Source organism: Populus trichocarpa, chromosome 6, assembly GCF_000002775.5.
Source record: "Populus trichocarpa isolate Nisqually-1 chromosome 6, P.trichocarpa_v4.1, whole genome shotgun sequence".
Lineage (NCBI taxonomy): Eukaryota > Viridiplantae > Streptophyta > Magnoliopsida > Malpighiales > Salicaceae > Populus > Populus trichocarpa.
The window spans coordinates 3,188,080-3,215,511 of record NC_037290.2 but is presented as its reverse complement, the minus strand read 5'-3'; the positions used below and the strand labels follow the sequence as shown (position 1 = coordinate 3,215,511).

The following is a 27,432-nucleotide window of genomic DNA, read 5'->3' as shown; positions in this document are numbered from 1 at the left end:
TTTTATTTTTTTACAAATATCGAAGTATCATTCCAGTAGGCGATTGGTAGTATATGGCTCATAAGTTTTCATGTTGTTCGTTCTTTTTTGCAATCATTGGAGAAATATTTTAGATATTTATATGTGTGTATAAAAAAATAATACGGACACTTAAAATATGTTTACCAAATAAAACTTTTTTTTTTAATTTTTTTCAATAAAAAAATTAAAATAAATATGTTAATTTGTTGGGAATGAAGAATAATTTTTTATTTATTGAAAATACTAGAAATAAATCAAGACCATAAATATTTATTTTTTAAATTATCAAAAATCATATTTTATAATAGTATCTTATATCCATGAATTTTATTTTACTCTATTAAATATTATAATAAAAAATTTACATCATTAAATAAAAATATTTACATTAGATTTATAATAAAAGTTAAATTCAGTATACTAAATAAATAAAAAAATAATTTCACTAAAAAAAATTTATGTTCAAAATAAAAATTGTATTGTTCATGCTTTTATTTATTTCTTTATTTAAAAAAATATTGGAATAATTATAAATATAAAATATAAAATACATCTAAATTAAAATTTTAAGATAGAGAAATATTTTTTTTCTTACTTTAATTTTTTATAAAATATTACTGTTTTTAACCTTTAAGCGTTGAAATTCCTGCGTAGGCAGTGGTTGCCACGTGTAAGTCAGTACAAGAAACGATCCCTCTAATCTACCGTCAACTGTACCAAATCACAACTTCTCACTGTCTCCCTCTCCCTTCTGTTTGGAGAGAATGAAATCTCTTCAATCTCCTTCAACTTTGAAGGCCTAAAGAAAATTAAAATTAAAGGAAAAAAAAAATCATAAAAAGAAAAACGTTAACAAAATGGCACCCACACGGCGCACGTTAGCACTTAGCGATGCTTCCTACACCGTCTGTGTCACCTACGGTCCTTCTCTTTCTCTCACTACCCTACGCACCCCCTTAACCTTTCTTCTCTCCCCGCTTCTTCTTCTTCTCTCTCATAATAACACAATTCCTATTAGGGTTTCATATTTTATTTTTTCTCTCTCTCTACAAAAGAAAAGGAGAGAACAAAAGTCTGTCTTATGTTCTTCAAAAGCCTAAGCTTTCATGGACAACAGGAGACAAGCCAAGGACTCGCTTTCTTACTCCAATTTATTCAATCTTGAGGTTTGTTCACATGGGATTTTGGTTTTCTCAATTGGGTTCTTTTTAGTTTTTTGAATTACCCACCCTTTTTGGTTTTTTCAGATTGGATTAATTTGTTAATTTTGGGATTCGGTGAGATGGGTTTATTGAATTTTGCTGAATTTGTATGTTTTGTTTTGTTTTGTTTTTGCTTAATGGGTTTTTGATTTTTTGGGTTTTCTTTTTCTTTTTTCCTTTTCTTTTTTAGTCTTTGGTGAACTTCAGAGTTCCACAACCTGATGATGAATTTGATTATTATGGGAGTAGTAGTCAGGATGAGAGCAGAGGTAGCCAAGGTAACTTAATTTTGTTAACTTGAATGATTTATTTTCTATTTCGATTGGAATTACAAGGACCCAGTTGGATTTTATGCTTTTTTGTATGCTATATAACTGTTGATTTTTATACTCTCTTTGTCTGTATGAGTCTATTGTTCGTGAAAACTCTGATTTTCGGAGGTGGATTGAGCTGGAGAGAAGTGTATTTATGTGTTTGTGCAATGTGGTTGGCTACGTATAGGTGGAGCAATGGCGAATTTTGTTAATAGGAATCTATCAGAGAGGGAATTGAATTCTGTGAAGAGAAAGAGGCGGTATAACAACAGCGAGGGAGAGGAGGAAGATAGACATTTCAGGGCACGCATTACAGAGGATAAGTATCGCTCAATGTTGGGAGAACATATTCAGAAGTACAAGAGGAGGTATAAGGATCCCTTGCCAAGTCCTGCTCCTCCTCCTCCTCCTCCCCCTCCTCCCCGTATGGGGATTCCCATTCCAAAGAGTAGTTTGGGTGGTTCAAAAACTAGGAAGCTCGGGAGTGAGCAGCGAGGAGGGTTACATGACATGGAAACCACATCTGAATGGGCCAATGACATTACTCCATCAAAACGCAGAGACTACCATGAACCGGAGTTTACACCCAAGTATGTTCTAGCATTATGAGCATTGGAATGGATGAATTTTGAATTTTTGCATGATTATTGTTTTCATTTTTTGATTGCTCTGAAGGTCATTTTTTTTCCAAATGTTTTGCAGAATATACTATGAACCTCCTTATTTGGATATTGGGGATGGTGTCACTTATAGGATACCCCCCTCTTATGATAAGCTTGCAGCATCATTGAACTTGCCAAGCTTCTCAGATATGCGGGTGGAGGAATTTTACTTGAAGGGCACCTTAGATTTGGGTTCCTTGGCAGCAATGATAGCCAATGATAAAAGGTTTGGGCCTAGAAGCCAAGCAGGGATGGGAGAGCCCCAATCACAATATGAATCACTTCAGGCAAGATTGAAGGCATTGACAGCTTCTAGCTCAGCTGAGAAATTCAGTCTCAAGATATCTGAAGAGGCATTGAATTCCACAATCCCAGAAGGGGCAGCTGGAAATATAAGACGCTCTATTTTGTCAGAGGGTGGTGTAATGCAGGTTTACTATGTTAAGGTTTTGGAGAAAGGAGACACATATGAGGTTTGTCCTTCCTTTGAACTATGATTAGGCTATGGGAAGGATTTTTTTTGTTCCAATTCAGAGTTGTTGATGAACCCTTTTTTTTTTTATCTTCTATTTTCCTGAGATGCAGATCATTGAGCGGGGTCTACCTAAGAAGCCAAAGATAATTAAAGACCCTTCCATCATTGAGAGGGAGGAAATGGAGAAGATTGGCAAGGTTTGGGTAAACATTGTCAGAAGAGACATACCTAAGCACCATAGGATTTTCACTACGTTGCATCGAAAGCAACTAATTGATGCCAAGAGGTTCTCAGAAAATTGTCAAAGAGAGGCACGTACATGTCATATGGCTTATGCAGTTTTTCCTTGCATTTTTTTGTATCTATGGATGATCTCTTTATTTCCGCTTTGTAGTTCTAGGCTTATATGTTTTAGTAACAATTCCTTTTATGTTTCAGGTCAAAATGAAGGTTAGTAGATCACTAAAAATAATGAAGGGTGCTGCGATTCGCACTAGGAAGTTAGCTAGAGATATGCTGCTGTTTTGGAAGCGAGTGGATAAGGAGATGGTACTTTCTGTTTCCTTGCTGAACTTTTGCTCTGTTTTCATTTCAATATAATGGATACTGTCATCTTCTAGGTAAGTGCTGTGTTGCAATTAAGAGTTCTGAATATGACACAGTATAGGAGTACATTCGCATGTGGAAGCTCTTTTATCTCTTCCCCGTGGCTTCTGTTACTCTGTTTGTGGAGTGTCTAAATGTGTGCTGAAACAGACACTCTTGTTATCTAGGGATCATTGGTTGGTATAATAGTAAATGTCTCAACCTTGCCAGTATGGCTGTAGATTCTGATCTTGTAAGCGGTTGCATCAGGTTGCATCATGTGACATTGTTTAACAGGAAGACTGTTCCAAATTTAACCTGCCAGGAGTCCATTTTACATTTCTGCATGATGGACTTTTTTAGCTTAAATCCTCTTATCGTTAGAGATGTGGTCCTATGGAAAGTGAATAAACAACCTGGTTACTAATCTGGTGGATATTTTTTCATCTATTGGGAGCCCTAGTGGGATGCAGTTTACTGACATCTGTTTCTAATCCGAGTGATTAATATTTGTCTGCGATGTAAACTTCTAAGTTAACAACTGAAAAACTGTTTTATAAAAAGTCATCCTTGCCTTTTTCTTTGGTTATTTACTAAATCCTTCTCTAATTGTTTGCAACATTCAAATGCCTTCCCCTGTAGGCAGAGGTGAGGAAAAAGGAGGAAAGAGAAGCAGCAGAAGCTTTGAAGCGTGAACAAGAGCTCCGGGAAGCAAAAAGACAGCAGCAAAGGCTCAATTTTCTCATACAACAAACAGAACTCTACAGTCATTTCATGTCAAACAAACCAAGTTCACAGCACTCAGAAGCTTTGCCAATTGGAGATGAAATGACAGATGATCAAGGAATGGATTTGAGCACTGCTGAAGCAGGGCTTGATGATCAGGAAGAAGATCCCGAGGACGCTGAATTGAGAAAAGAGGCTCTCAAAGCTGCTCAAGATGCAGTCTCAAAGCAGAAATTGTTAACAAGTGCTTTTGATATCGAGTGTTCAAAGCTGCGTGAAGCTGCTGATATTGAGGGACCTATAAATGATGCCTCAGTTGCAGGATCTAGCAACATTGATTTGCAGACACCGTAAATGTTTTTTTAATGTGCCCCCTTTCTTAATAGTATTAGTTGTGAATTTTTTTTTGGTTTATCATGTTTTCCTTTTGAATTTCTGCATCACTTTAATGAGCTTATTATTGCCAATACTTCAGCTCCACCATGCCTGTTACATCAACAGTTCAGGCACCAGAGTTGTTTAGAGGTAGCCTCAAAGAATATCAGTTGAAGGGTCTTCAGTGGCTGGTTAATTGTTATGAGCAGGTAAGGTAAACTCAACATCAGTACTAGATAAAATTTTGCATTGAAATCATCTCATAGTAATTCATGTTGTCTCAGGGTTTAAATGGTATACTTGCTGATGAGATGGGCCTTGGAAAGACTATTCAAGCCATGGCATTCTTGGCTCATTTAGCTGAGGTGATTATTCTAGTTGGGGTACATTAATACATTTCAGTATGTTTTTTTTAATAGCCTTGCACTAACTTAATTGCTGCACGCAGGAAAAAAATATTTGGGGTCCTTTTCTGATTGTTGCTCCAGCTTCTGTCTTGAATAACTGGGCTGATGAAATCAGTCGCTTCTGCCCTGACTTGAAAACCCTTCCATATTGGGGTGGGCTTCAAGAGCGGATGGTACTTAGGAAAAACATTAATCCAAAGCGCCTTTACCGAAGGTAATTTTCTTGTAATGGCCATCCATTGATTTCTTGAAGACAAAATAATGGGTAGTTCAATGGAGAGGATTTGACACTCACTGGGCTGATCACATAATTAGATATGGTCAACGTGTATCAAGATAAAACAGGTGCTAGTGAGGACCACATCATAATTTTCCTTTATGGATTTTTTTTTCAGTTGATTTTTAGGAACTCTTAGGGTTTTGTTTGTTCAGACATGACTAGGAGTTTTATGAGGTTACAGGCTCTGATTTCTGAAATCAAACTAACATTCTCCTCTCTGCATTATTTTTGATAGGTTAAAGCCATTGGAAATTCAACTTCACTTTAGATATATGATGCCATAAGCAAATGAAAGAGAAAATCAATATGCATATTATAATTGCCTCTGCAAGCACCTTGGATGCTTTAGAGTTTTGGGTTATAAACTTGTTTCCTACAAACTAAGCCTTTGGTGGTTTTTGTAGTTTACTCTCATTTTGTGTCTTAAGCCAGCTCTTAAGATGCTTTCATTCAAAGAATTTTTTCTTCTATTTCTCATGTCACTAAATTAAGCATTTGCCATGCTTTATTCTGATGTTAATAATCAATCATTTTCTTTCTTGTCAGGGATGCTGGTTTTCACATTCTCATTACCAGCTATCAATTGCTAGTGTCTGATGAGAAGTATTTTCGGCGTGTGAAATGGCAATACATGGTATTAGATGAAGCCCAGGCTATTAAAAGTGCTAACAGGTTCTTAACTCTATAACCAGATTTTGCTTACGAGATTTTCCTCTTTAATCATCGTTTCAAGAGCAGCGCCATGTTTAAATGAGTTTTACTTTTGCTCTCATTTGAACTGTTCTTAATGTCATTTGTTCTTCCCTGTCTTTCCCAAGCATACAAAAAAGAGAGAAGAAATCATACTATGCTTTTACTCTCATCTGATGACTGGATACTTTTGACAGCATAAGATGGAAGACATTGCTCAGTTTTAATTGTCGTAATCGCTTGCTGCTGACTGGTACACCGATTCAGAATAACATGGCAGAATTGTGGGCCCTTCTGCATTTCATCATGCCGACATTGTTTGACAGCCATGAACAGTTCAATGAGTGGTTTTCTAAAGGGTATGTTTCTTTTGCTAAAGTGCATGCTTGCTTTTGGAGCATACTAGACCTAAAATTGAACTTTTATTTTGTTTTCAGAATTGAGAACCATGCAGAACACGGGGGTACATTAAATGAACACCAGCTAAACAGATTGGTGAGTATGCTTTATTGCTTTTCGTAGGTTTCCATTGCCAGCATGATTAATAAGTTTGTTAGATGTGCATCCTGCACAATTCTGTAGCATTAGAATCTGATGCAGAATACTAAGGGATCATACAAAAAATGAAACCTAAACATCGAACTGTTCTAAAACAATGAATTGCCTCATGGATCCTTCAAATTTTTGTTAAGATAGTGCGGGGCTTATGCGAGGCCCTTGATGTTTTAGAGGAACAAGTAATTTCAATTCTCTGATGTTGCTTGGTTTTTATGTGTTCCCATGTTTTCTTGGAATTCAGCCAGTACCACATGTAACCTCGTAACTTTTTATGCGTGCTGGTTAGAGCAATTCTCTGTGTTGATTGAATGGACGGTGGACTTTTTTTAGTCAAAAAGATTTTTCCTAATCAGTTTATGATATGTAGTTTCTCTTACCCTTTTCTAAACTCGCACTGCTGTTTTCTTCCCCCTATGGTATCTGACTTGTGTCTTGGTCTTAACCTTTGACAGCATGCAATTCTTAAGCCTTTTATGCTGCGTCGAGTGAAGAAAGACGTGATTTCCGAGTTAACAAGGAAAACAGAAGTTATGGTGCACTGCAAGTTGAGCTCTCGACAACAAGCTTTCTATCAAGCTATTAAGAACAAGATATCTCTTGCTGAGTTGTTTGATGGCAGCCGTGGACATTTCAATGAGAAGAAAATTATGAATCTAATGAACATAGTCATTCAGCTGAGAAAGGTAGCCTATTATTTTGCTGGGGGTTTCTTACATTCCACTCCATAATGTTTTTATTATGTAATTATGTTGTGCAAACCTTTGAATAATATGCTATTTTATTGTCTATTTACAAAAAAACTGAATGTTCTATTTTCTTGATGGTAGGTTTGCAACCATCCAGAGTTGTTTGAAAGGAATGAGGGAAGCACATATTTCTATTTTGGAGAGATTCCCAATTCTTTTCTTCCCCCTCCTTTTGGGGAGTTGGAGGACATACATTATTCAGGAGGTCGAAATCCTATCACATACAAGGTACTTTCTTGAGTTGTTGTCTGTGATTAGAAAAAAAAATTGTTATATTTTGACAAACTCAAAACTAGAAGAGTAAAGTCTCCATGGTTACAACTGTAGTTTCCTTTCAAAGCAGTAGCCATGATATTTTTTGACACTACAACACTTTTCCCACCCAGGTGCCAAAAGTAGTCCACAATGAGATTGTCCAAAGTTCCGAGGTTCTTTGCTCAGCGATTGGACGTGGTGTTGGCAGAGAGTCATTTCAAAAGCACTTTAACATATTCTCTCCAGAAAATGTGTATCGGTCTGTATATGCACAGGACAATATCTCAGATAGATTGCTTATTAAGAGTGGGACGTTTGGTTTTACCCATTTGATGGATTTGTCCCCAGCAGAGGTTGCATTTCTGGCAACTAGTTCATTTATGGAGAGGCTGTTGTTTTCTATTATGAGACAGGGCCAACAATTTTTGGATGGAACCATAGACTTGCTCATGGAAGACATGGAAGATGACAATGGCAATCACCTTGAGAAATGTAAAGTACGAGCTGTCACACGAATGTTATTGATGCCATCAAGATCTGAGACAGATATCCTGAAAAGGAAAATTGCAACAGGCCTTGCTGATAATCCGTTTAAGGCTCTAGTTAACTCTCATCAGGACAGGCTTCTGTCCAGCATTAAGCTCCTTAACTCAACTTACACGTCCATCCCACGGACCAGAGCTCCACCGGTATATTTGGATTCTCAGATTGTCTATTTTTTAATCATTAAAGAATTGTTAACCTTTGAACATTTTATTAATATACTAATGTTTTCTCACCTACACAGATTGATGGCCAATGCTCAGACAGAAACTTTGCCTACCAAATGATGGAAGAATTGCACCAACCCAGGGTCAAGAGGTTGTTAATTGGGTTTGCACGCACATCTGAATTTAATGGACCCAGAAAGCCAGAGGGTCCTCATCCTTTAGTTCAGGAGATTGAATCTGAACTACCTGTTTCACAACCTGCTCTTCAGTTGACATACAAGATTTTCGGTTCTTGCCCCCCCATGCAAAGCTTTGACCCTGCAAAGCTTCTCACGGTGCAAACCTCTCTGATTCTCATGTCCTTTTAATCAACTCAAAATTGTATTTTGTAATGCTTATATTTGGATTGTATTTGTTTTTTATATAGGATTCTGGAAAGCTTCAAACACTTGATATTTTACTGAAACGATTGCGAGCTGAAAACCACCGGGTTCTATTGTTTGCACAAATGACGAAAATGCTAAATATTCTTGAGGTACATGTAGTTTTCCAGTTATTCACTATAGTCGTTACAAGGGTACTAAGGAGACGAGAAGTTGTTTCTGAGGATCTTGTAGAAAATATGCTCATGGTAAAACAACATTATTTTGGGATTAAGGCATAGTTGAATTGATTTATTTTGTAAATTAGTCGAGGCTATTCTTTCTTTGTTTTTATGACTTGATGTACAGCCGTATTAGTTCAGCCAAATTGGCTATACATTTGATTAGCTTTGTGCATATAATTGGCTGGCATTTGTTGCTGTAATCCAACATCAGTACGGGCTACAATAGTCTTCTTTTTCAAGAAAAGCAAATGCCAGTTGGAACTTGCTCTTGAATATTCAATGGCAAGACTCCACATTACATGATCTGTTTATTTCGTAAAATGGTTTGTGGTGATTGTCCCCATGAATGATGACTTCAGTATTGATTTGGATTTTCTATGTTTAGAAATAGCCTCTTAGTGTCACTAATATATATTTGAATTTCTCTTATCCTTTATGTCCATCTTATCTACATTTTGCTTTCAAATGACAATTTGTGCTTGAGCTACAATTTCCATTATGATTAGGTCAATTAGTTGACTTTTCTTCTTTGCCATTTTTTTAGGAAATTTGTTTTGGTGCTAACTTGTGTACAATTGCAGGACTACATGAATTATAGGAAATATAGATATCTTAGACTTGATGGGTCCTCCACCATCATGGATCGTCGGGATATGGTCAGAGACTTCCAGCTTAGGTTGTTATTTTCTTTGCTGTGTGATGTTTGTTTTGAAGAGAACCCCTTTCTTGTCAATTTCTCATTTTTGAAAGTGAGTTCTTAACTTTTGTACCTCCTGGGATTGCAGGAATGATATTTTTGTATTCTTGCTGAGTACCAGAGCTGGTGGGCTTGGTATCAATTTGACAGCTGCCGATACTGTTATTTTTTATGAAAGTGATTGGAATCCTACACTAGATTTACAGGCAATGGATAGAGCACATCGGCTGGGCCAGACAAAGGATGTTAGTCTCTCCAGATTGTTCTATCTGTTTTTCACTTATGGCATAACCATAAACTTTTCATGCATTTCCTTTGAGATTGTCTTCCTTGTTCAGACAGTGATGCTCTACTCAAATGAATTTTTGAGCTTGCACACACAAAATGTTTTTTCTAGTTCTGACTATACATAGAATTCTCAGCTTAGTTTTATTTGAGTTCTGAATAACACTTAAGTACTCTTTCATGGTGTAGGTTACTGTCTACCGGCTCATTTGTAAAGAGACGGTTGAGGAAAAGATTTTGCAAAGAGCAAGCCAGAAACATACTGTGCAACAGCTTGTTATGACAGGTGGTCATGTTCAGGATGATCTCTTGGCTCCTGAGGATGTGGTGTCCTTGCTTCTGGATGATGCCCAGTTGGAGCAGAAGTTGAGAGAAATACCACTGCAGGTGAGGTTTATATGTGGTATTGGTTGTAATTTTCTTTTCAAGAACTCAGTTAAATTGCTGATAATTTTCTCTTGGTATAGGAGTTTTTGCCCTTTCCCTCCTTGTAAAACTGGCCTTTAGAATATTCACTAGAAAAGGAAAAGTAAAATTAGGAGCTAGAAAGCAAGGAATGAGAGATAGAGGTAGCCTTAAATTTAAGTTGCTTATAGAATATGTGATCACCTTTTTATCAATTTGCTGTTTTCAGGCCAAGGATAGACAAAAGAAAAAACCAACAAAGGCCATACGGGTAGATGCAGAAGGTGATGCAACTTTGGAAGATTTGACTGAAACTGTCACTCAGGGTACTGGGAATGAACCATCTGAGGACACAGAGAAATTGAAATCCAATAACAAAAAGGTATTATGATTTCTAAGTATATTTTAGAATTCAATCCCTTAATTTCTTTTCTACCTTTACATTTGAAAAGGCCGCCTCACTTTGTCAAGATATGGTATTAAGTAGCATTAAGAATCCCCCACCTCCTCTTCTGAATAAATGTGAACGAAAAAAAAAGAGGTGAAAAGGAATTACCCTGAGTTATTTGTGAAAGATTTAGGTGAGTGCATGCAAGAGCCTTGAGATATCAAAGGTAAACTCTACCCTATATATTTTGTTACCTCGACCATAAAGGTGAGCTGTACTCGCTATGGCTTGCATTTTGTTTTTGATATTCTTTATTGATCTGGTAGCCTGGTACTGCCTCTCTCCTTTTGATTCTGGAGTAAATACATGGCCTATAGTCAAAAGTTACAGAAGCTAGTATTTTTTGTTCATGTTGTTTTGGCATTCAATTATTATCTGATATTGAGCTGAGGTACCGAAGGATATCCCTGCTTTCAGTTAACAGCTGCTTATATGCAACGTTCTCCATGTCCATTGCTTTATGTTTTTACTGACAAGCACATATCTTGTGCAGAGGAAAGCTGCTTCTGACAAGCAGATTACACCAAAGCCTAGGAATTCACAGAAGAATGAACTGAATTCTACATCAATGGACTATGAATTGGACGATCCTTTTCTAAATGATGAGCCACAGTCACAGCGACCCAAGAGGTTGAAGAGGCCCAAGAAAAGTGTAAATGAGAAACTCGAACCAGCATTTACTGCCACACCCCAAGTTGATTCATCGCAGATGCAATATCCACATGCAAATAATCTTCCTTCTACATACTCAAACACATGATTATAATATGCAGTAAGAAGGTTGAATCCATTGATGTAGCTGCAGGACTTTGTTCAACGCTTGGGTTGCCAGGCTCATCTCAGAGGAGGCACCTTGATTTCCACCTATTGCGGCCAGGGCTATAGAAGAAACTGGAGCAGCGTTGAGAAGAAGCAAACCCAGCAACATCGTAGTATGTAAATACAATTTTTTGGATTTGAGTTCTAGGTCAACTAATTATTACTACGGATCTGAGTCTGTATAGGCGGATTTGCTCTTTGTTCCTTGTGTAGTAGTATATATTCCAGGTCTTGTAAACCTATTTGCCCACGACCATAAAATGTTGTGGGTCGAGGAACTAGACTTAAAGAAATTTTTTAATGGGCAATCTTTTTTACAGCTCTGTAATGCTCTCTGTCTCCCCCGTCATCCTTCAAGAATCGTGAATGGCATGGCAGCTTGCAAACCATCTTGCTGATGGTTGTGGTAAAACGAATTCAAAAGTCTAGATTTATTTATTTTATCATCCTTTTTCTTCTTTGTTAACCAAACAACTACAGTCCCTGACAAACATAACCCTTATAAACCTCATGGATCAACCATTTTCAAACCCATAAATTCATTACCATTTAACCAAAAAGAAAGATCTAAGATCATTGGTCGTTGCAACAACATACGACAACTATCATTGTGATATGTAAAATCATTGAAATAACGGTGACAGTTTGGAAATCGTGGAGCCGTCGAAGAAGGAATTGTGCGGGTTTTAGTTGGTGTGTGTGTGTGGGGGGGGGGGGGGGTTGAGAAAAAAACAACCCTGGTGAGTGGAGAAGAGGCGACAGAGTAGTGGTGAACGAAGGGGAGGAAGGATTTCTGTCATCGAAGCAAACTGGGTTTTCTTTCTTCTATTTAAAATTCTTCTTAAAAGATAAGATATTTTTTTTTTAACTCTTTGAACATGGTAGTCACCTGACATTTAACGTTGATGTTGGCAAGCTCCATTCACAACGACCAAAAAAAAAGCTCTCCGGTGGCGACCATCATGCTAAAACCATAATAGGTTGAGATTGTTCTAGCAAAAATCCACACGTTGGGGGCTACCTTGTGAAAACTCATCATAGGTTGGGAGCTGATTTGTAATTATCCCATTTATTTAAGATCAACAACCACAGAGTTACAAGAGCATAATATACTGAGTCGACAAGGGAACAGAGGGAAAGCATAAAATGCCGGCATCTTTCTTTGGAGGGTGCCGTTGGGGACGGGAAGAGGAAGTACAAAAGTTACTCCAGATCACCATCACGACATAGTTACCACATTATGTATGGATTACTGCAGGCTTAAAGTTTAAGAGCATGAGCATGGTGGTGAATGTGGTCATCGATGAAAGTGGCAATGAAAAAGTAGGAGTGATCATAACCAGGTTGCAATCGCATCAGAACTGAAACATTTGCACTCCTGCACGCCTCTTCAAACTTGTTTGGCAGCAGCTGATCATGCAAGAATTTATCCTCATCTCCCTGCACAGACAAATCGGAACAGTGTAAGAGGACAACGCACAAGCCTAAATCAAGCAGTGTGGAAATTTACAGATTGTGTATTCATTTAGTGTCCACATTTCATGGATGGATCATGTCTACCTGCCAACATGTACTGATCAAAAAGGGAATTGAATGGTGCCTCATATGATACTTTTGTTAGCAGCTTATTTTATCTCAGCCTGACTTCTATAATGCAAGGGTGTTGATATTCTAACATCATTTTAAATGCTAAAGAAACAACTCATTCATCACAATCCACAAAGCATCCCATATCTCAGGATCTTTGAAGTGAAAGCTTAATTCTTACCCAGCTCAATTTGATAGAACGGAAATAGTTTTGTCTGTGATGACTAGATCACCCAGCCAACAAACCACTGTAAAGTACCAAGTTACTTTGATCAATTTTTTTAACTTAATTTGTTATCAAAATGAGATTTAAACCTCAATCAGGTTTCCAGACAACAATTCATGGTCCCTAAAGAAAAACCAGAATGAGCAGACAAACTTTTACCTGATCAATTAAAATGGTAGCAGATACATCATGGACCTTTGACACCAGAGAAGTGGCATCATATTCCTGCATTTTTTAAATTTCATTCATTACATTCATTGCATTACAAATAAAGATGTATTTTCTACGTATCACTTGAAATTTTAACCTCCCAATCAGCTTTACTGGGTCCAAGATAATTTGTGAAAGCCTTCTGGCCCCATGGACAATTAATTGGGTTGGCAACTGGTGAGAAGGCAGATACCGACTGGAAAACAAGAACAGAACAGAAAAGAATCAGAAATTATGAACCAGGTAAATCATAAATTGGTTCATCCTGCAGCTCAAAAAAAGAACAAAAAAGGATGGTAAACATAAGGTAAATTACTCCTTCACAGATAAAATTCCAATATTGCTCGTATAAAAACTTATGGAACTAAAAACCTTAAAATGTTTAATGAGTAACTATGACCAACCACCTTGTACTTGTCGAGGTTCTTCAGGTAGATTGTTAAAGCACCATGGCCGCCCATTGAATGACCAAATATAGATGCCTTTGATGTCTCCAGCTGCGGAAAATTTTCACTAAGAAGTTTTGGCAGTTCCTTGACAACATAGTCATACATCCGCCAGTTCTTCCATTTCTCTTGAGTAGCATTAAGATAGAATCCAGCACCTATTGAAGACAAAGAATAGCTTAAGTAAGAAATTGGAGGCATCTGGTCATAATCAAATTTGCACTTTAGAGATGAAACTCTAGTTTTGCTATATTATGCCACAAATATTTAATTAGCTAAGACTTGAAAGCCCAATCTGCATACCTACACCAAAATCCCAGCTGTCTGCCTCTCCTTCCACATTCAGGCCTCCTGCAATAGTCAAAGAAACAACTAACTAGTCAGCAGAAAAGGACATGGAAATAACTACTGACATAGTTACTCATAAAGCTTAATTACTGCTGGAAAATAATTACATCATTCCCATGCCCATCAAATTTTTTTATGAAAGCAATTAAGATCTCCCCCAATGCCCCAAATATGTTTTTCCTCAACCAATTTTCACTCTACCCCCCCCCCCCCCTGTTGGACACAGAAAATGATTATCTAAAATATTGTAATTGAATTAGGATAACTACATTTGGGGCAGCACTGATTGATACCAAAAAAAACCCGACTCAGTTTTTTTTTACGCGTGGAGCCAACACAAATCCTCAAATACACATGGTGAGACAGCCTTTAATGTCAGAATGAAATTCTATGAAATGCTGAAGCTCATTCTCAAACGCTTGATAGTCAGAATTTTAAGAGTTCTGAAATGAAACAGCATCCAATGAGTCTGCACTAGCCTTAAAATCACAAACCAAATTAATTCTACATCGAATCAGGAAAAAAAAACAACAAAAGAATTACTAATGCATCAATAACTATTTAAAAAACATATACAATAACAAAACCATGCTAAACATTAGTTCCAAAAGTGTTTGTGATCTTACTTGGAGATGTATCAGGAGCGATCAGGACAATGCCCTCTGTCGAAGCAACACGTTGAGCTCCTGATTTAGCTATAAAGTTCTCATCGGTGCAGCTAAGACCAGAGAGCCAATACAGCACCTATTCAACAATGAAAGCACTTAAGTTAGACCTTGATCTTGCTATAAATACTACAACTCATCAAGAACCATCAGTCTAACGTCAAAAGACCGCACATTCATACGCAAAGTTGATCATTTCATTATTTGGAAGCTAACAACAATAGTATGACTTGCCAAAATTAGTCCATTTTCATCCAAAAATCAGAGAAATTGGATAAAAACATATCAAAGGAAGTTCCGATTCAGTAAAGTTTACTACTTTGATAAGATTTTGGGAATATAATAAAAGGGTTTATTATCATTAATCAACAAAACAAGTCTCCCAGTTGGATACACACAAAAAACAAGAAACTTTGGTATATACAAGAATATAAAGTATTCAAAAGAAACAACTTCGACTGTTAAAAAACCTAGCAAATGATAACTGAAAATGAAAAACAAGTCAAAATGGGAGATGGGTGTTCTGATCTGTATTGAAATAAGTAAAAAAAGGAAAGGAAGATGACATACTGGGAATTTGTGGGAAGGGGAAGGGGATGGAGGGAAATAGATGTAGAAAGTCATGGAGCAACCCAGTGTAGGGCTGAAATGCTTGTATCTCTTGTTGTATCCACCAAACATCTTTGAGCTACTGATCTCACTTGGCTTTGTTTCCATTTCTTCTCCAACAACAAAAGCAATCACTCACTCTCTTTTTGTGCTATATTTCCTTTTAATGGAGAAGCTCACAAGTGGGTTTTATTTTGTGGATGACAGGAGAAGATGATCTGTTTTATTTTTTAGTTTTTACAATTAAAATACTCAATCTAAATTGTCTATTTGACTGTATATCTCTAATAAGTTCTATTCTTTTATATATATATATATATATATATATATATATATATATATATATATATATATATATATATTAAGTTTTTATTTTAATGAATGATTTTCATATCATATCACGAGAATTAATAACATGATTATTTTTTGTTTTTGAAATGCTTTCACAAGACAGATAAATGGAATTTTTTTATAAATTAATGGACTAATTATGATGATTTAACTTCAAAATCTTGTTAGAAAGATATATTAAAAATTTAATATAAATTAAAAAATAAAAGTAACTCAATTAAAGATATAAAAATAAATTGAAGAATTACAGGATATATTTAGCCATGTTAACCTTCCTGAGTTCCTGTAATTATAAAATCTCTGTGTTTTTTCTTGTAAATTCTTAAGAATTTTTTATAAATATTATAATGATAATTTCCTAAAAAAAATATTTTCAATGAAAAAAAAATAATTGATTTTTAATTAAATTCTAGCTTGAAACCTAAACTTGTAGGAGAAAATGATTTTTTTTATTAATTGTTCTTGTTTTTATTTTTAAAGACATAAATATTAACTTGATTTGATTAAGGTCTAAAATAATTGCAAGAAAAATCATTTTACCGCACTCTTTAGGTTTTTATAGCCACTATGTTTTATGTATTTAAGAGGTGTGTAGGTTATATATTAAATTTAATTTAAATTAATTTTTTAAATCATATTTTGATATAATTTTTAATTGATAATAAGAAAGAATGAGAAAAACATGCAAGTTTCAAGGAAAAAAAAAAGATTATTTTTTCAATTTACTAGTAAGTATTTCACTTAACTATTCCAATTAAACTAAAAAAAATATTTCAATTTAATATTGCAACATCTATGGACCTGTCATGGGGCCGGTTGGCTGGCCAGGCTTGAAATCTTTTCAGTCTTAAGAGTTCAAAAACTCAGAGGCTGTTTGTCTACGCGGCTGCGGCTGCGTTTTATTTAAAACGCAGTCCGCAGCCGTTTGGTAATTAAAAAACTCACTTTACTTTGCATGGGGTCCACATGTTTTTTGCGTTTAAAACGCTGGAAAGAAAAAGCAATGAAAACATGCTTTGCATGCACTGTAGAAACCTGCGGACAGTGCAATTCACTGCTGTTCAATTGTGAATTGCACTGTTCACGTGAACAGTGCAATTCACTTGCCCTGTTTTTTTTTTTTAGTGTGTTAATTGTATTAATTTTAAAAAAAAAACTAGTTTAGAGAATTAAATTCATTCGGGATGTGAACAATATTTTTTTCTCGAAAAACTAGTATAAAGTGAATTAAATTTATGCGCACAGTAATATCAATTTTATATCTGATAATATTTTATCTAATTTTATTACACGTTCAAAAAGTTATGAAAACTGTAGTTCTTATCGGATGAATTTTGGACGTAATGGAATTATAAATAGTTTAATGGAATAATAAAAAATATTTTATATAAAGTATTATTTTTTTCATGATGTAATAAGAGTAATTAATTTTACAATATTTAAATTTAAAACCATCAATATTAATATATTTTTTAAAAAATTATTTTATAACTTCAATTTCAAAAACATTCTTAACCAAACACATTAAACTACTTTTTCTTAAACCTCAATTTTAAACACATTTTTAACCAAACACCTATTTTTTCAAACCAACCTCAACTAAAAGTACTTTTTATAAAACAACTTTTTTAAAACCACAACCACAACAGCTACCGCAATACCAAACACACTCTCAGTCAATCGAACCTGCGAGAAGTTCCACCCCCTTCGGCAACGCTGCTGAGCCACGTTTTTATACAAAAATGATTTTTTATTTTATTTTAAATAATTTTTTATAAGTGTTTTTTAATCTTGATATTAAAAATAAATTATATATATATATATTAAATAAAAAATATTTTAAAAAACAGCATCTATCACTATATCAAACACTATCAAAACTCATTAGTCACCGGGATTAAACTTGTTTTTTCCACGACATCGTCATATCTTGTGATCATAGTTTTAAAACTCGGCCCGGCTCGGCAGGTCGACTCGGGATCCAGCTGACTCGGGGTTGGAATCAGGCTAAGTTTATGAAAAAATAAAAGTAGTTAAAAACTCAGCTGACCCGGCGGGTTGACCCGGTCAAAAACCCGGTAGCAACCCGTTAACTATTTTTTATTTTTTACCAAAATAACATCATTTTGATTTATAAAATAATAGGGTTGATTCGAGTAATCCGGTTAAAACCCGATAACCTGATCAAAACTCAATTACCCGATTAAAACAAGTGACAGCCACCAAACGACGTTTAAAAACATTGCTTGTGATTAAATTTTTCCTATGTATCTGCGAGGAGAAAGTACCTCTTTTTTTTTAAAAAAAAAAAAAGTGAGCAATTGTGCCAAACTGCCAATGATATCTATGTTTTTGTAGAAAAAGAAAAAAAGAAGTGTTCGTGGGACAATTGGATTAAATAATGAATTTGAACTATATTTTATGTTTTTCAATCACTCTATCTAGAAATTGAAATGTGTTTTTGTATTGTATTTATTTAAAATTTAAAATTATTTTTCAAATTATCTTGATGAATTTAAAACAGAGTGATAGGAGATGCACTATCTAAAACAAACTTATTCTCTTGGCCCTTATCAGCTTTAATTACCTCCTAATTGCATTATGATATTTTTAGCAAACACAGCATACCATATATCATTTTTCTTTTTCTAAAAATAAATATATATATGTTTTTAATTTTCTCATACGTATACATTAAACCTTATAAATATATTAAAAAAAAACCTCAAATAATTCATTTAAAAATCAATTATGTAATATGTACTCCGAAGAAGTTCTTTTCCTTACCCCTAAGAACCAATATAATCTTATGTCATCAAACGATCTCGTTTCTAATCCTTGTTTCTTTCAAAGGATCTAAACACAGCCATTCACTGAATTTGACACTCGTGCAAAACCGAGAGCCTAGTCAAGATAAAAGCAGTAATTTCATGCTCATCAAATTGGAATTAACTAAATATACAAATCGAAGTTATTAAATTTAATCGATAAATCATCATGAAACAATCAACGTTTTATGATGAGTTGATGTAACCGAGGTTTGTAAATATAATGTATCATCAAATAAATAAAACAAGTCATAATTTTTACAGACCTAACATTTTCTTACATCTATATTTTCTTTTAATTTTCTTACATATTATTTTTTTTCATATGTTTTTTAACTTAAGTATTAAAGAGTCATTCATTTCATGAGAAAATTACTTTTTCAGGAAAGAACAAGCCCCTGATCCAGACTCCAAACCCATATTATTCCATACATCCTAGTCCAGAATCACAGCTCGTGGAGAGCTCTTTTTTCATGTGAAGTTTTTTCATGGTTTCTTTAGATGGGTAATATCAATCCAAAATTACATATTGATATTTTTATATATATTTTTAAATTGTTTTAATATATTGATATTAAAAATTAATTATAAAAATAAAAATTATTATTTTAATATATTTTAAAAAATATCACATTAAAAATAATCATTACCATATTATTGAACATCTCGAGTCTCATTTGTGGGCCTCAGAACTCAATATTGCGGGGATAATATTTGTGAACTGATGCAAGATATATTTTTTCAAAGGAGACATTTTTTTTAATTATTATTATTTACTAATGGCAGAAAGATTAAAAAAACAAAAAAAACAGCCACAACTTTTTCTTCTTGATCTTTTTACCATTATAAAAATAGTCTCCTTTTTTTCGTTGATTTCCACATACCAATACTCAATTTTTTTTCATGCATGAATCAGTTACATGAACACTGGTAATTTATGATTATGTAAAAGGAGAAAAGCTATTTCAAGATGGTTAGAACAAAAAAAAATGGCAGATTGAACGATACGAAGGGAGCGTTTGGAAATGTGGGTACTAAAAATTAATTTTTTTTGTATATTTTGGATCGTTTTAATGCGCTGATCTCAAAAATAATGTTTTAAAAATAAAAAATATATCATTTTGATGTATTTCGACATAAAAAAACACTTTGAAAAGCAATCGCAATCACACTCCCAAACAATCCTTTAAAAAACCTTAAATCTGGGTTTTTTCTTTTGTGGAGGAGAGATAGAAGACTTTAAATAGTAAAATGACAAGATTATCCCTTGGTTTTATCCTTATTATAAAAATAAAGAAGGATATTTTATGTTAAATAAAACTGGACAAAATGCTAACCTCTTGAATGATGGACATGTTAGCGATTCCCATATATTCATCTACCTATCCATATACTATTTTATATAATAAAACTGAAATATTAACAAAATACGAAAAGAGCTCGGAGTTTGATTGTCGCCTCTTTCATAATTCACTATTGATTCGCATAGTGAATTTATCAAATTGTCTATGAAAGAGAGAAACATAAAAGCTGGTTTTGGGGGTATTTTTGGACTTTTACATGAGATATATTTGGTTTTGTAGAATTGGTGAGGAGTGTGTAATACTCTTACTCTATTTATTGCATAGTATACAGTCCTAGATATCATTGGAAGCAGAATTTCGGTTTCCTTTGAAGGAGGGGCTTTTTTGGTTTTTGAGATTACCAAAATAACCTTGGGTTTTAAAACAAATTTTTTGTCTTTAGGGGTATTGGCGTCTTTTGGACTATGTTTTTTTTTTTTGTAAATTTCATGTGGGGTCAAGGGTGTTTTGATATTTATAAAAAAATATATTTTTAAAAAATTGTTGGCACATCATAAGAAGACGTCAACATATAGAGGTTGTCCGCACTATTTAGACGGTGTGTGACACCTCCTCCGGTATCCAAAAAAATACCCAACCTCCATCTCAAGCGAAACGTCACGGGGCGACGCTTCTTCTTGACCGGTACATGTTGTTATAAGGGTCGTCGTTAGGCGGTGGTTGGATTTTTTATTCTCCACCTCTTTTCTCTCTCCTCCACCCACCCAAAGTTCAAAAATATCATAACCTTTTGTATTATTTCAATTGTGGTCCTCATAGTTTTTGTTTTTATGTATTTGCTTTAAATTCTTTTAATAATTTTTTTTTTAATTTCATTCTTTATCATTTTATTTTATTTTATTTCTATGTTAGATTTGGTCATCTTTCTTTTAATTGATATTTATTTTGCTTTTCACCCTTCTTCTAATTGATTTTCTTTTCAATTTCATATCTGATTTTTGTTTTTTTTTTAAATCTGGTCCCCATTCTTTTCATTATAATTTCTTTTGGTTTCATTATTTTCTTAATTGGATTTTTCTTTTCAGATTCATCCCTCATTGTTTGATTTTATTTGATTTTAATACCAAATTTCATCCTCATTTTTTTAATCCTGGTTTTTAAACTTGACCTAGGGTTGACTCCGGGCGAGTCCTGGGTCGCAAATTGAGTGGGTTGATCAAGGTTACCCAGATAACCTTGACCTAAAAAAATATTCCATGGGTTTTAAAAAAAATTTACAAAGAATTTGCATCCTTATTTTTTTAATTATGGTTTATAAACCCGACCTGAAGGTTGACCTTGACCAAGTCTCGGGTTACAGGTCGAGTGGGTTAGCTAGGGTTACTCAGGCAACTATTTTTTTTTATTTTACAAAAAAAATCAAAGGGTTTTAAGACGGGTTTTAAAAAAAAATTAAAAAGAATTTAACGAAGAAATTGGGTCTTCATTCTTGTAATTATGGTTTTTAGACCCGGCTCGGGGATTGACTTCAAGCAACTCCTGGGTCACATGTCGAGTAAGTTAACCAGGGTTACTCGCATCAACTGATTTTTTTATTTAGCAAGAATGTCAAAATTATATATATATTTTTTATAAAGATTTAGGAAATAAAATCAACGAGTTTTGAAAAAAATTAACAAAAAAATTTAATCCCCATTCCTTTGATCGTGGTTTTTAATTATTTTTTTTGTTTTATCCCTTAACATTTACTTTATTGAGGATTTTGCTTTGTGATTTTCCCAGGTTTGTCTTCTATAATGTGGTGTCGGCCTTATAATCGAGGTCATAAGTTTAGAAGGTCAGCTTTAGTTGACTTCCATTTTTTTATGGTATTTTTTAAAATTTTGTTTTCTAACATTTGATTAGTTACAAATTAGCCTTTATTATTTTTTTCACTTTCCTTTCTCTGGAGTTATCCCGATCTCATATCTCGAGTCGCAAATTTGATAGGTTGACCAAGGTCTTTTCTGTTGTTACTTTTTTTAATATCTTGGATGTCAATTTTTTATTAATTTGGTTTATTTGTTGTCATTGCCCTTTTTTAAGTATTATTAGATTAGCTGAGGTTATTAAACCCGGTCAACTCAATGACTCAATTCTCTGATTTTTTTAAATCCCAAGTTTCACATGGAGTCTTTTTTTTATGTTTAGAAAAAAAGAGCTCGGCCCACGGTATAGCGTGAGCTATCTATCTAGTTATTATTAAAACTATTATGTACCATCTATTTAACATGGTGTTCTCCATTATTACTACAAGTCTCGTAAAGTTTCTTTTATCGACCCCGTTTGTTTTTCTAGTTGGAAAACACTTTTGTAAAAAAATTATTTTTTTATTCAAATCAATTTTCAGGTGTTTTTATATCGTTTTAATATGTAGATGTCAAAAAAAAAAAATTATTTCAATATATTTCTAAACAAAAAATATTTTAAAAAACAATTGCTACCCGATATCAAATGGACTCATCATCTCCCATGGTTTTCTCCCTTACTCTTGTGAGGTTAAAAAAATGCGGATCCAAGCCTGACCTGGCTTAGGTGGGGTTTTTTAAACCGAAATAGATATTGACCTGACCAAACCAGGATTATCTCAGAGTTTTTATTTTTATGGAACCCATAAAAAAACAACAAAGAGTATGTATTTTTATCTTTTTAGTGAGAAGTGGTTTGTGCTTTAAAAGGATTGTAAAAAAAAAAACTCAATCATACATCTTCATCCCAAACATACTCTAATAAAACCCTATTTGTTTTTGCGTTTCAAACGCGTTTTTGAAAAAAAAAATGAATTTTATTTTATTTTTTATTTGCTTTAAATTAATATTTTTTGATGTTTTCATATCATTTTGATGTTCTGATATCAAAAATAATTTTTTTTTAAAAAAATATTATTTTAATGCATTTTCAAGTAAAGTTTTTTTTGAAAAGCAACCACAACCATACTCGTAAACACAACTGGTATCAAGTATTTTATACATGTTTTTTATTTTATATAAACTTCAACTATAATTTTTATCAAACACGTATATAAATCCAATTAATCATAATTAATCATATTTTTTTAAAATTTATTTTCTCAAATTATAATCACAAAAACTATCTTAAAAATAATCAAGCGGGAAGAGAAAGTCATCCCGTATTAATGGCCGTTGGGGAAGGTGGCAGCATCAAAACTCTTTAATGCAATACCTCCATTGCCAATTAAACTCACTGCACCCATCAATGCCTCTTTGTCTTCCTCCCTCCCTCTCTCTCTTTCAATCACTCCAAGAAAAAAAATTCTAAAGCTGCTTTCACCAGTTTCTCGCCTCCCTTTCTCACCTTCCATGCACTTTTAATGTCCCTTCACTATATACGAAGTTTCACACACATTGCAATCTTCCATGCTTAATGCATTTCCCTCCAAGCAACGCAAGTTGAATTCTCTGCTACCAGAATTTTGGTGGGTCTTGATGACGTAAAGGAACTGAACATGCTTTTTTACTTCTTTGTTTTATATTTAGTGGTTTTTTGAAAGTTTATAGTTGGGTGGATGAACTAACTCAGACGGACAAAACAAAGCTATAGTGTTTGATTTTTGTCATTTTGTCATGTGCTAATTAAGAAGATAGAGAGGGGTTTAGGTATTTTTACCTCTTCTTTTGTTTTGTTCTTTCGTGTTGAATTATTGGTTGGTTTGAAAATCTTAGTAGAGGGATGAGAATTAGTTTTGGTTTTGGTGATAAGATCTACCAATAAAGATTTCATTGTTTCATGGCAAGGTGGCAACTTGGGAATTAGGATTTTGTTTTTTCAAGGAAAGATTTTACAAGTTTGGAGTTGTAAGATCAAAGTCCATATAAAGATCAAAGTTGGGTTGATTTTAGAATTTGGTATAGTTGATATTGCAATATTGATACCCATCAGACCTTTTTTTGACAGGGTTTGATCTTGTTGATTTGTTGTTGCGGGAAGAAGATGGTTGGAAGTATTAAGGCAGTGAATCATCATAATAACGGATGTGGTCTAGAAGAGAAGCTTGATGAGCTTCGAAGCCTTCTCGGCAAGGCTGATGGTGATCCATTGAGAATTGTTGGTGTTGGGGCAGGTGCTTGGGGAAGTGTTTTTGCAGCTTTGCTGCAGGATAGTTATGGTCAATTTCGAGAGAAGGTCCAAATCAGGATATGGAGAAGGCCTGGAAGAGCTGTTGATAGAGCCACAGCAGAACATCTCTTTGAAGTGATCAATTCGAGGGAGGATGTATTGAGGAGGTTGATCTGGCGATGTGCGTATTTGAAGTACGTTGAGGCCAGGCTTGGCGACCGGACTCTTTTTGCAGATGAGATTTTGAAAGATGGATTTTGCTTGAACATGATTGACACACCACTTTGTCCATTGAAGGTTGTGACTAACTTGCAAGAGGCTGTTTGGGATGCTGATATTGTGGTAAATGGCTTGCCTTCCACGGAGACACGTGAGGTGTTCGAAGAGATCAGTCAATATTGGAAGGAGAGAATCACAGCACCTATCATCATCTCCTTGGCAAAGGGTATAGAAGCTGCATTAAAACCTGTTCCTCGAATAATCACACCTACGCAAATGATTAACAGAGCGAGTAAGCATTCTCTTATCTGACTCCCCAAGCACACACAACAGGATCAGAATGCTTAAACACAAAATTTTAATTGCTTTCTTATTCATAATTACGAAAAAGGCCAGATTTCCTCTTCGTTTCTTTGGTGTCTATTCGACTCATGCTCAACCGAACAATGACAATGCTGTTGTCAAACTATCGCCATCTCCTGGCTTTCGCTGTTAAGCACGAGTTCTATTCAAATGCAAGTGTCCCTCCCATCCATTTGTATGATATACAATTCTTCTATAATTTGATAATGATTATAATTCAAGTCCACATAGTATGAGATTTGAGTGATTTTCTGTATTCTTCTGTCCACCCTACATTTTCATCATTGTCCGTCAATATTTTCTCCACTTCAGAAAACCTTTCCCCTCATTTTATGTGGTTTATGCTTGGCAGCTGGAGTGCCAATGGAAAATATACTTTATCTTGGTGGACCAAATATTGCTTCAGAAATATACAACAAGGAATATGCTAATGCTCGAATATGTGGAGCTGACAAGTGGAGAAAGCCTCTTGCTAAGTTTTTGAGGCAGCCCCATTTCATTGTATGGGACAACAGTGACCTTGTCACTCATGAAGTCATGGGTGGCCTGAAGAATGTCTATGCCATTGGAGCTGGTGAGTTTTCACTTTCTTCTTTCTCAAAATTGTTTTTGAACAGCATTTCTATGCAACCAATATCTCTTTTAGTTGCGTGGCCAGACCCCAGACGTTAACTAGTTCTTCCCTGGTCACTATTTCTAGTTATCTAGGGTAGGAAAACATGATTAATGACGTGATTGTGTAATTTATTCTCTAAAGTAATTGTAATTATAATTATTGTCTTTTTACAGAATGGCTTGGGACATTCCTCAATGTCACAGCATAACTCTGTAATTCTACCAATAAATTCTGTAATTGATGAATGTCCCAAGCTTATCAAGTGTGATATTACTGAAGCGTAGCTTACAATCATAAATAATTCTGTAAAACAGAGCTGTAAAGAACTCTATAAGAAGCACGACGCGCACTGTGAAATGGCATTAATTGTATTTATGTGCCTTTAAGGCATTGTTGAAGCGTAGCTTACAATCATAAATAATTCTGTAAAACAGAGCTGTAAAGAACTCTATAAGAAGCACGATGCGCACTGTGAAATGGCATTAATTGTATTTATGTGCCTTTAAGGCATTGTTGAAGGCACTAGTTATTGATAATTTGCTTCTTTGAAATTTGGGTTATCAGAAACTGGGAGCTCAAGTCTTAATCCACATGACAGTGATGTATTGATTCAGCAATTGTGAATTGTTGTTGAGCATGAAGCCGAACACCATGCTGTATAGCTGCACATTATTACAAACAATAAGCAAAATGAACGATATATGCTTATAACATTTAATTTTTCCTTTGAATCTGCAAACTCACTTTTCCAATTTGATTTTTCTCAGGAATGGTAGCAGCCCTTACTAATGAAAGCGCTACCAGCAAGTCAGTCTACTTTGCACATTGTACATCAGAGATGATATTTATTACTCATCTACTGGCGGAAGAACCTGAGAAGCTTGCAGGGCCTTTGCTGGCGGACACATACGTAACGTTGTTAAAGGGTCGTAATGCATGGTATGGACAAATGTTAGCCAAAGGGGAAATAAGCCGGGATATGGGTGATAGCATCAGTGGGAAAGGAATGATTCAGGTACTGATGTTTATTTACAAACACTTTAACTTGAGAGATAACTTGAAGTGGTGGTTTTATCTGTGGCTCTATCAGTTAAATGCACAACTACGAATGACCTTAGGTTAAAAATCGAAATCTATGCACTAGATGGTTTTTCTGAGCTAGCTCAGGATTGTTGTACTGATGCCATGGATTTGCTAGTAAAGGGACGCCAATATAACATCCCTAGCTTGATTTGAGAGATTTTCTTTTCCTCAATCCCAAACTAGCTGGGTATAACAATTCCAAGTCTGTAATGATTTTCTCATTGCAGGGTGTTTCAGCAGTTGGAGCATTCTATGAACTCCTGAGTCAGTCAAGCTTGAGCGTGTTACACCCTGATGAAAAGAAGCCTGTTGCTCCCGTTGAGCTCTGTCCCATCTTAAAAACGTTGTATAAAATACTGATAATAAGGTAATCTCATACTACAGCACAACTATATAATTGAACACAACAAGTTTGACAGGTTTTAAAAAAATTTCAGCTCACAAGGCCTGCAGAGATTGTATGTTTCAAGCCATGGTTTGGCAGTCTCTTGAATCTTGCTTCCTCATTGTATTTATTTTACATGAATTCTGGACGTTTGTACAAAATCTCATCCTAGACCAGAGCTACATGTTTTGCCGATAAAAACCTTTTTCTACTATATCTTTTCTTCTTCTTCTTAGTTTAATCTCCCGCTTGTGGTTGATATTTGGATATTCAGGGAGCAATCATCACAAGCTATTCTGCAAGCGCTGAGGGACGAAACATTGAACGACCCCCGGGAACGCATTGAGATTGCACAAAGCCATGCTTTCTACAGGCCTTCTCTTCTTGGCCAGCCTTAGGCTACTTTGCGTTGCCAAAAAAAGTGATCATGAAGGAATCAATAAAACACATGAAAGCAATTGTTGTATGAAGTTATGAACACTCTGGAGTAAAACACACGCTGGTGTTATCATGTATTCTGCAAAATTGTCTTATAATTGTGAAAGCTCAAAGCCTTCAATTATCGCCTAAATGTTATTTTTTTACATCATGTATTCTGTAAAAATGCTATTTACAGTCTTATTTATTTAATTCTCGTTTGGCAGGAAACAAACACTGAATTAAAATGTTTGGTTAATACAAACTATATTTTTTTCACATGGATCCCACTAAAAAAACTGAGGCCGAGCCTCAGTTTATGAAAAGTAAATTTTATTTGCTTTTTTTTTTTTTTGCGTGGAGAGTGTTTTCATTGTTCATATGAACAGTGG

At 34.7% G+C, this 27,432-nt stretch overlaps 3 protein-coding genes across 9 annotated transcripts; 2 read left to right on the top strand and 1 right to left on the bottom strand.

The window, feature by feature from the left end:
• Nucleotides 1–845: 845 nt before the first annotated feature.
• LOC7496118 (chromatin-remodeling ATPase INO80) lies at nucleotides 846–11,590 on the top strand. Of its 3 annotated transcripts, XM_024602917.2 has the most exons (24): nucleotides 847–1,187; nucleotides 1,269–1,298; nucleotides 1,414–1,501; nucleotides 1,725–2,127; nucleotides 2,240–2,672; nucleotides 2,785–2,985; nucleotides 3,113–3,223; nucleotides 3,902–4,335; nucleotides 4,461–4,569; nucleotides 4,645–4,725; nucleotides 4,809–4,981; nucleotides 5,594–5,719; nucleotides 5,935–6,096; nucleotides 6,175–6,232; nucleotides 6,748–6,978; nucleotides 7,123–7,269; nucleotides 7,428–7,985; nucleotides 8,084–8,341; nucleotides 8,434–8,541; nucleotides 9,195–9,289; nucleotides 9,399–9,555; nucleotides 9,785–9,982; nucleotides 10,230–10,382; nucleotides 10,942–11,590. In XM_024602917.2, the coding sequence occupies exons 4-24, from the start codon at nucleotides 1,733–1,735 to the stop codon at nucleotides 11,206–11,208; spliced, it is 4,455 nt and encodes a 1,484-aa protein (XP_024458685.1). In that variant the 5' UTR covers nucleotides 847–1,187; nucleotides 1,269–1,298; nucleotides 1,414–1,501; nucleotides 1,725–1,732; the 3' UTR covers nucleotides 11,209–11,590. The 3 variants fall into 3 exon arrangements, with proteins under 3 accessions (XP_024458684.1, XP_024458685.1, XP_052309650.1); XM_024602916.2 differs by lacking the exon at nucleotides 1,269–1,298 and having other exon boundaries at nucleotides 846–1,187; XM_052453690.1 differs by lacking the exons at nucleotides 1,269–1,298; nucleotides 1,414–1,501.
• Nucleotides 11,591–12,317: 727 nt separating this feature from the next.
• Nucleotides 12,318–15,592, bottom strand: LOC7473598 (S-formylglutathione hydrolase). The gene is made up of 7 exons (XM_002307977.4): nucleotides 15,320–15,592; nucleotides 14,711–14,828; nucleotides 14,040–14,087; nucleotides 13,698–13,894; nucleotides 13,388–13,486; nucleotides 13,240–13,305; nucleotides 12,318–12,707 (listed from the first exon to the last, which is right to left on the bottom strand). Exons 1-7 carry the CDS (start codon nucleotides 15,464–15,466, stop codon nucleotides 12,528–12,530), a joined length of 855 nt encoding a protein of 284 aa, XP_002308013.1. The 5' UTR covers nucleotides 15,467–15,592; the 3' UTR covers nucleotides 12,318–12,527.
• Nucleotides 15,593–23,071: 7,479 nt separating this feature from the next.
• Nucleotides 23,072–27,253, top strand: LOC7473597 (glycerol-3-phosphate dehydrogenase [NAD(+)] GPDHC1, cytosolic). 5 transcript variants are annotated; one of them, XM_052453455.1, is made up of 6 exons: nucleotides 23,072–23,316; nucleotides 23,796–24,468; nucleotides 24,892–25,113; nucleotides 25,923–26,170; nucleotides 26,466–26,605; nucleotides 26,898–27,253. In XM_052453455.1, exons 2-6 carry the CDS (start codon nucleotides 23,832–23,834, stop codon nucleotides 27,019–27,021), a joined length of 1,371 nt encoding a protein of 456 aa, XP_052309415.1. In that variant the 5' UTR covers nucleotides 23,072–23,316; nucleotides 23,796–23,831; the 3' UTR covers nucleotides 27,022–27,253. The 5 variants fall into 5 exon arrangements, with proteins under 5 accessions (XP_052309415.1, XP_024458918.1, XP_024458920.1 ...); XM_024603150.2 differs by having other exon boundaries at nucleotides 23,781–24,468; XM_024603152.2 differs by having other exon boundaries at nucleotides 23,072–23,331.
• Nucleotides 27,254–27,432: the final 179 nt, after the last annotated feature.

What these genes read in the sequence shown, in the direction of transcription:
- LOC7496118 (XM_024602916.2), top strand. Translation starts at nt 1,128, where the DNA reads ATGGACAACAGGAGACAAGCCAAGGACTCGCTTTCTTACTCCAATTTA. An exon ending in CCAAAGCGCCTTTACCGAAG is followed by an intron (nt 4,982 to 5,593) that starts GTAATTTTCTTG and finishes CTTTCTTGTCAG; the next exon opens with GGATGCTGGTTTTCACATTC. An exon ending in TAGTCATTCAGCTGAGAAAG is followed by an intron (nt 6,979 to 7,122) that starts GTAGCCTATTAT and finishes TCTTGATGGTAG; the next exon opens with GTTTGCAACCATCCAGAGTT.
- LOC7473597 (XM_052453455.1), top strand. Translation starts at nt 23,832, where the DNA reads ATGGTTGGAAGTATTAAGGCAGTGAATCATCATAATAACGGATGTGGT. An exon ending in GTGGGAAAGGAATGATTCAG is followed by an intron (nt 26,171 to 26,465) that starts GTACTGATGTTT and finishes TTCTCATTGCAG; the next exon opens with GGTGTTTCAGCAGTTGGAGC. An exon ending in TATAAAATACTGATAATAAG is followed by an intron (nt 26,606 to 26,897) that starts GTAATCTCATAC and finishes TTGGATATTCAG; the next exon opens with GGAGCAATCATCACAAGCTA.
- LOC7473598 (XM_002307977.4), bottom strand. Translation starts at nt 15,466, where the DNA reads ATGGAAACAAAGCCAAGTGAGATCAGTAGCTCAAAGATGTTTGGTGGA. An exon ending in AGAACCTCGACAAGTACAAG is followed by an intron (nt 13,487 to 13,697) that starts GTGGTTGGTCAT and finishes CTTGTTTTCCAG; the next exon opens with TCGGTATCTGCCTTCTCACC. An exon ending in CTACCATTTTAATTGATCAG is followed by an intron (nt 12,708 to 13,239) that starts GTAAAAGTTTGT and finishes TTGTCTGTGCAG; the next exon opens with GGAGATGAGGATAAATTCTT.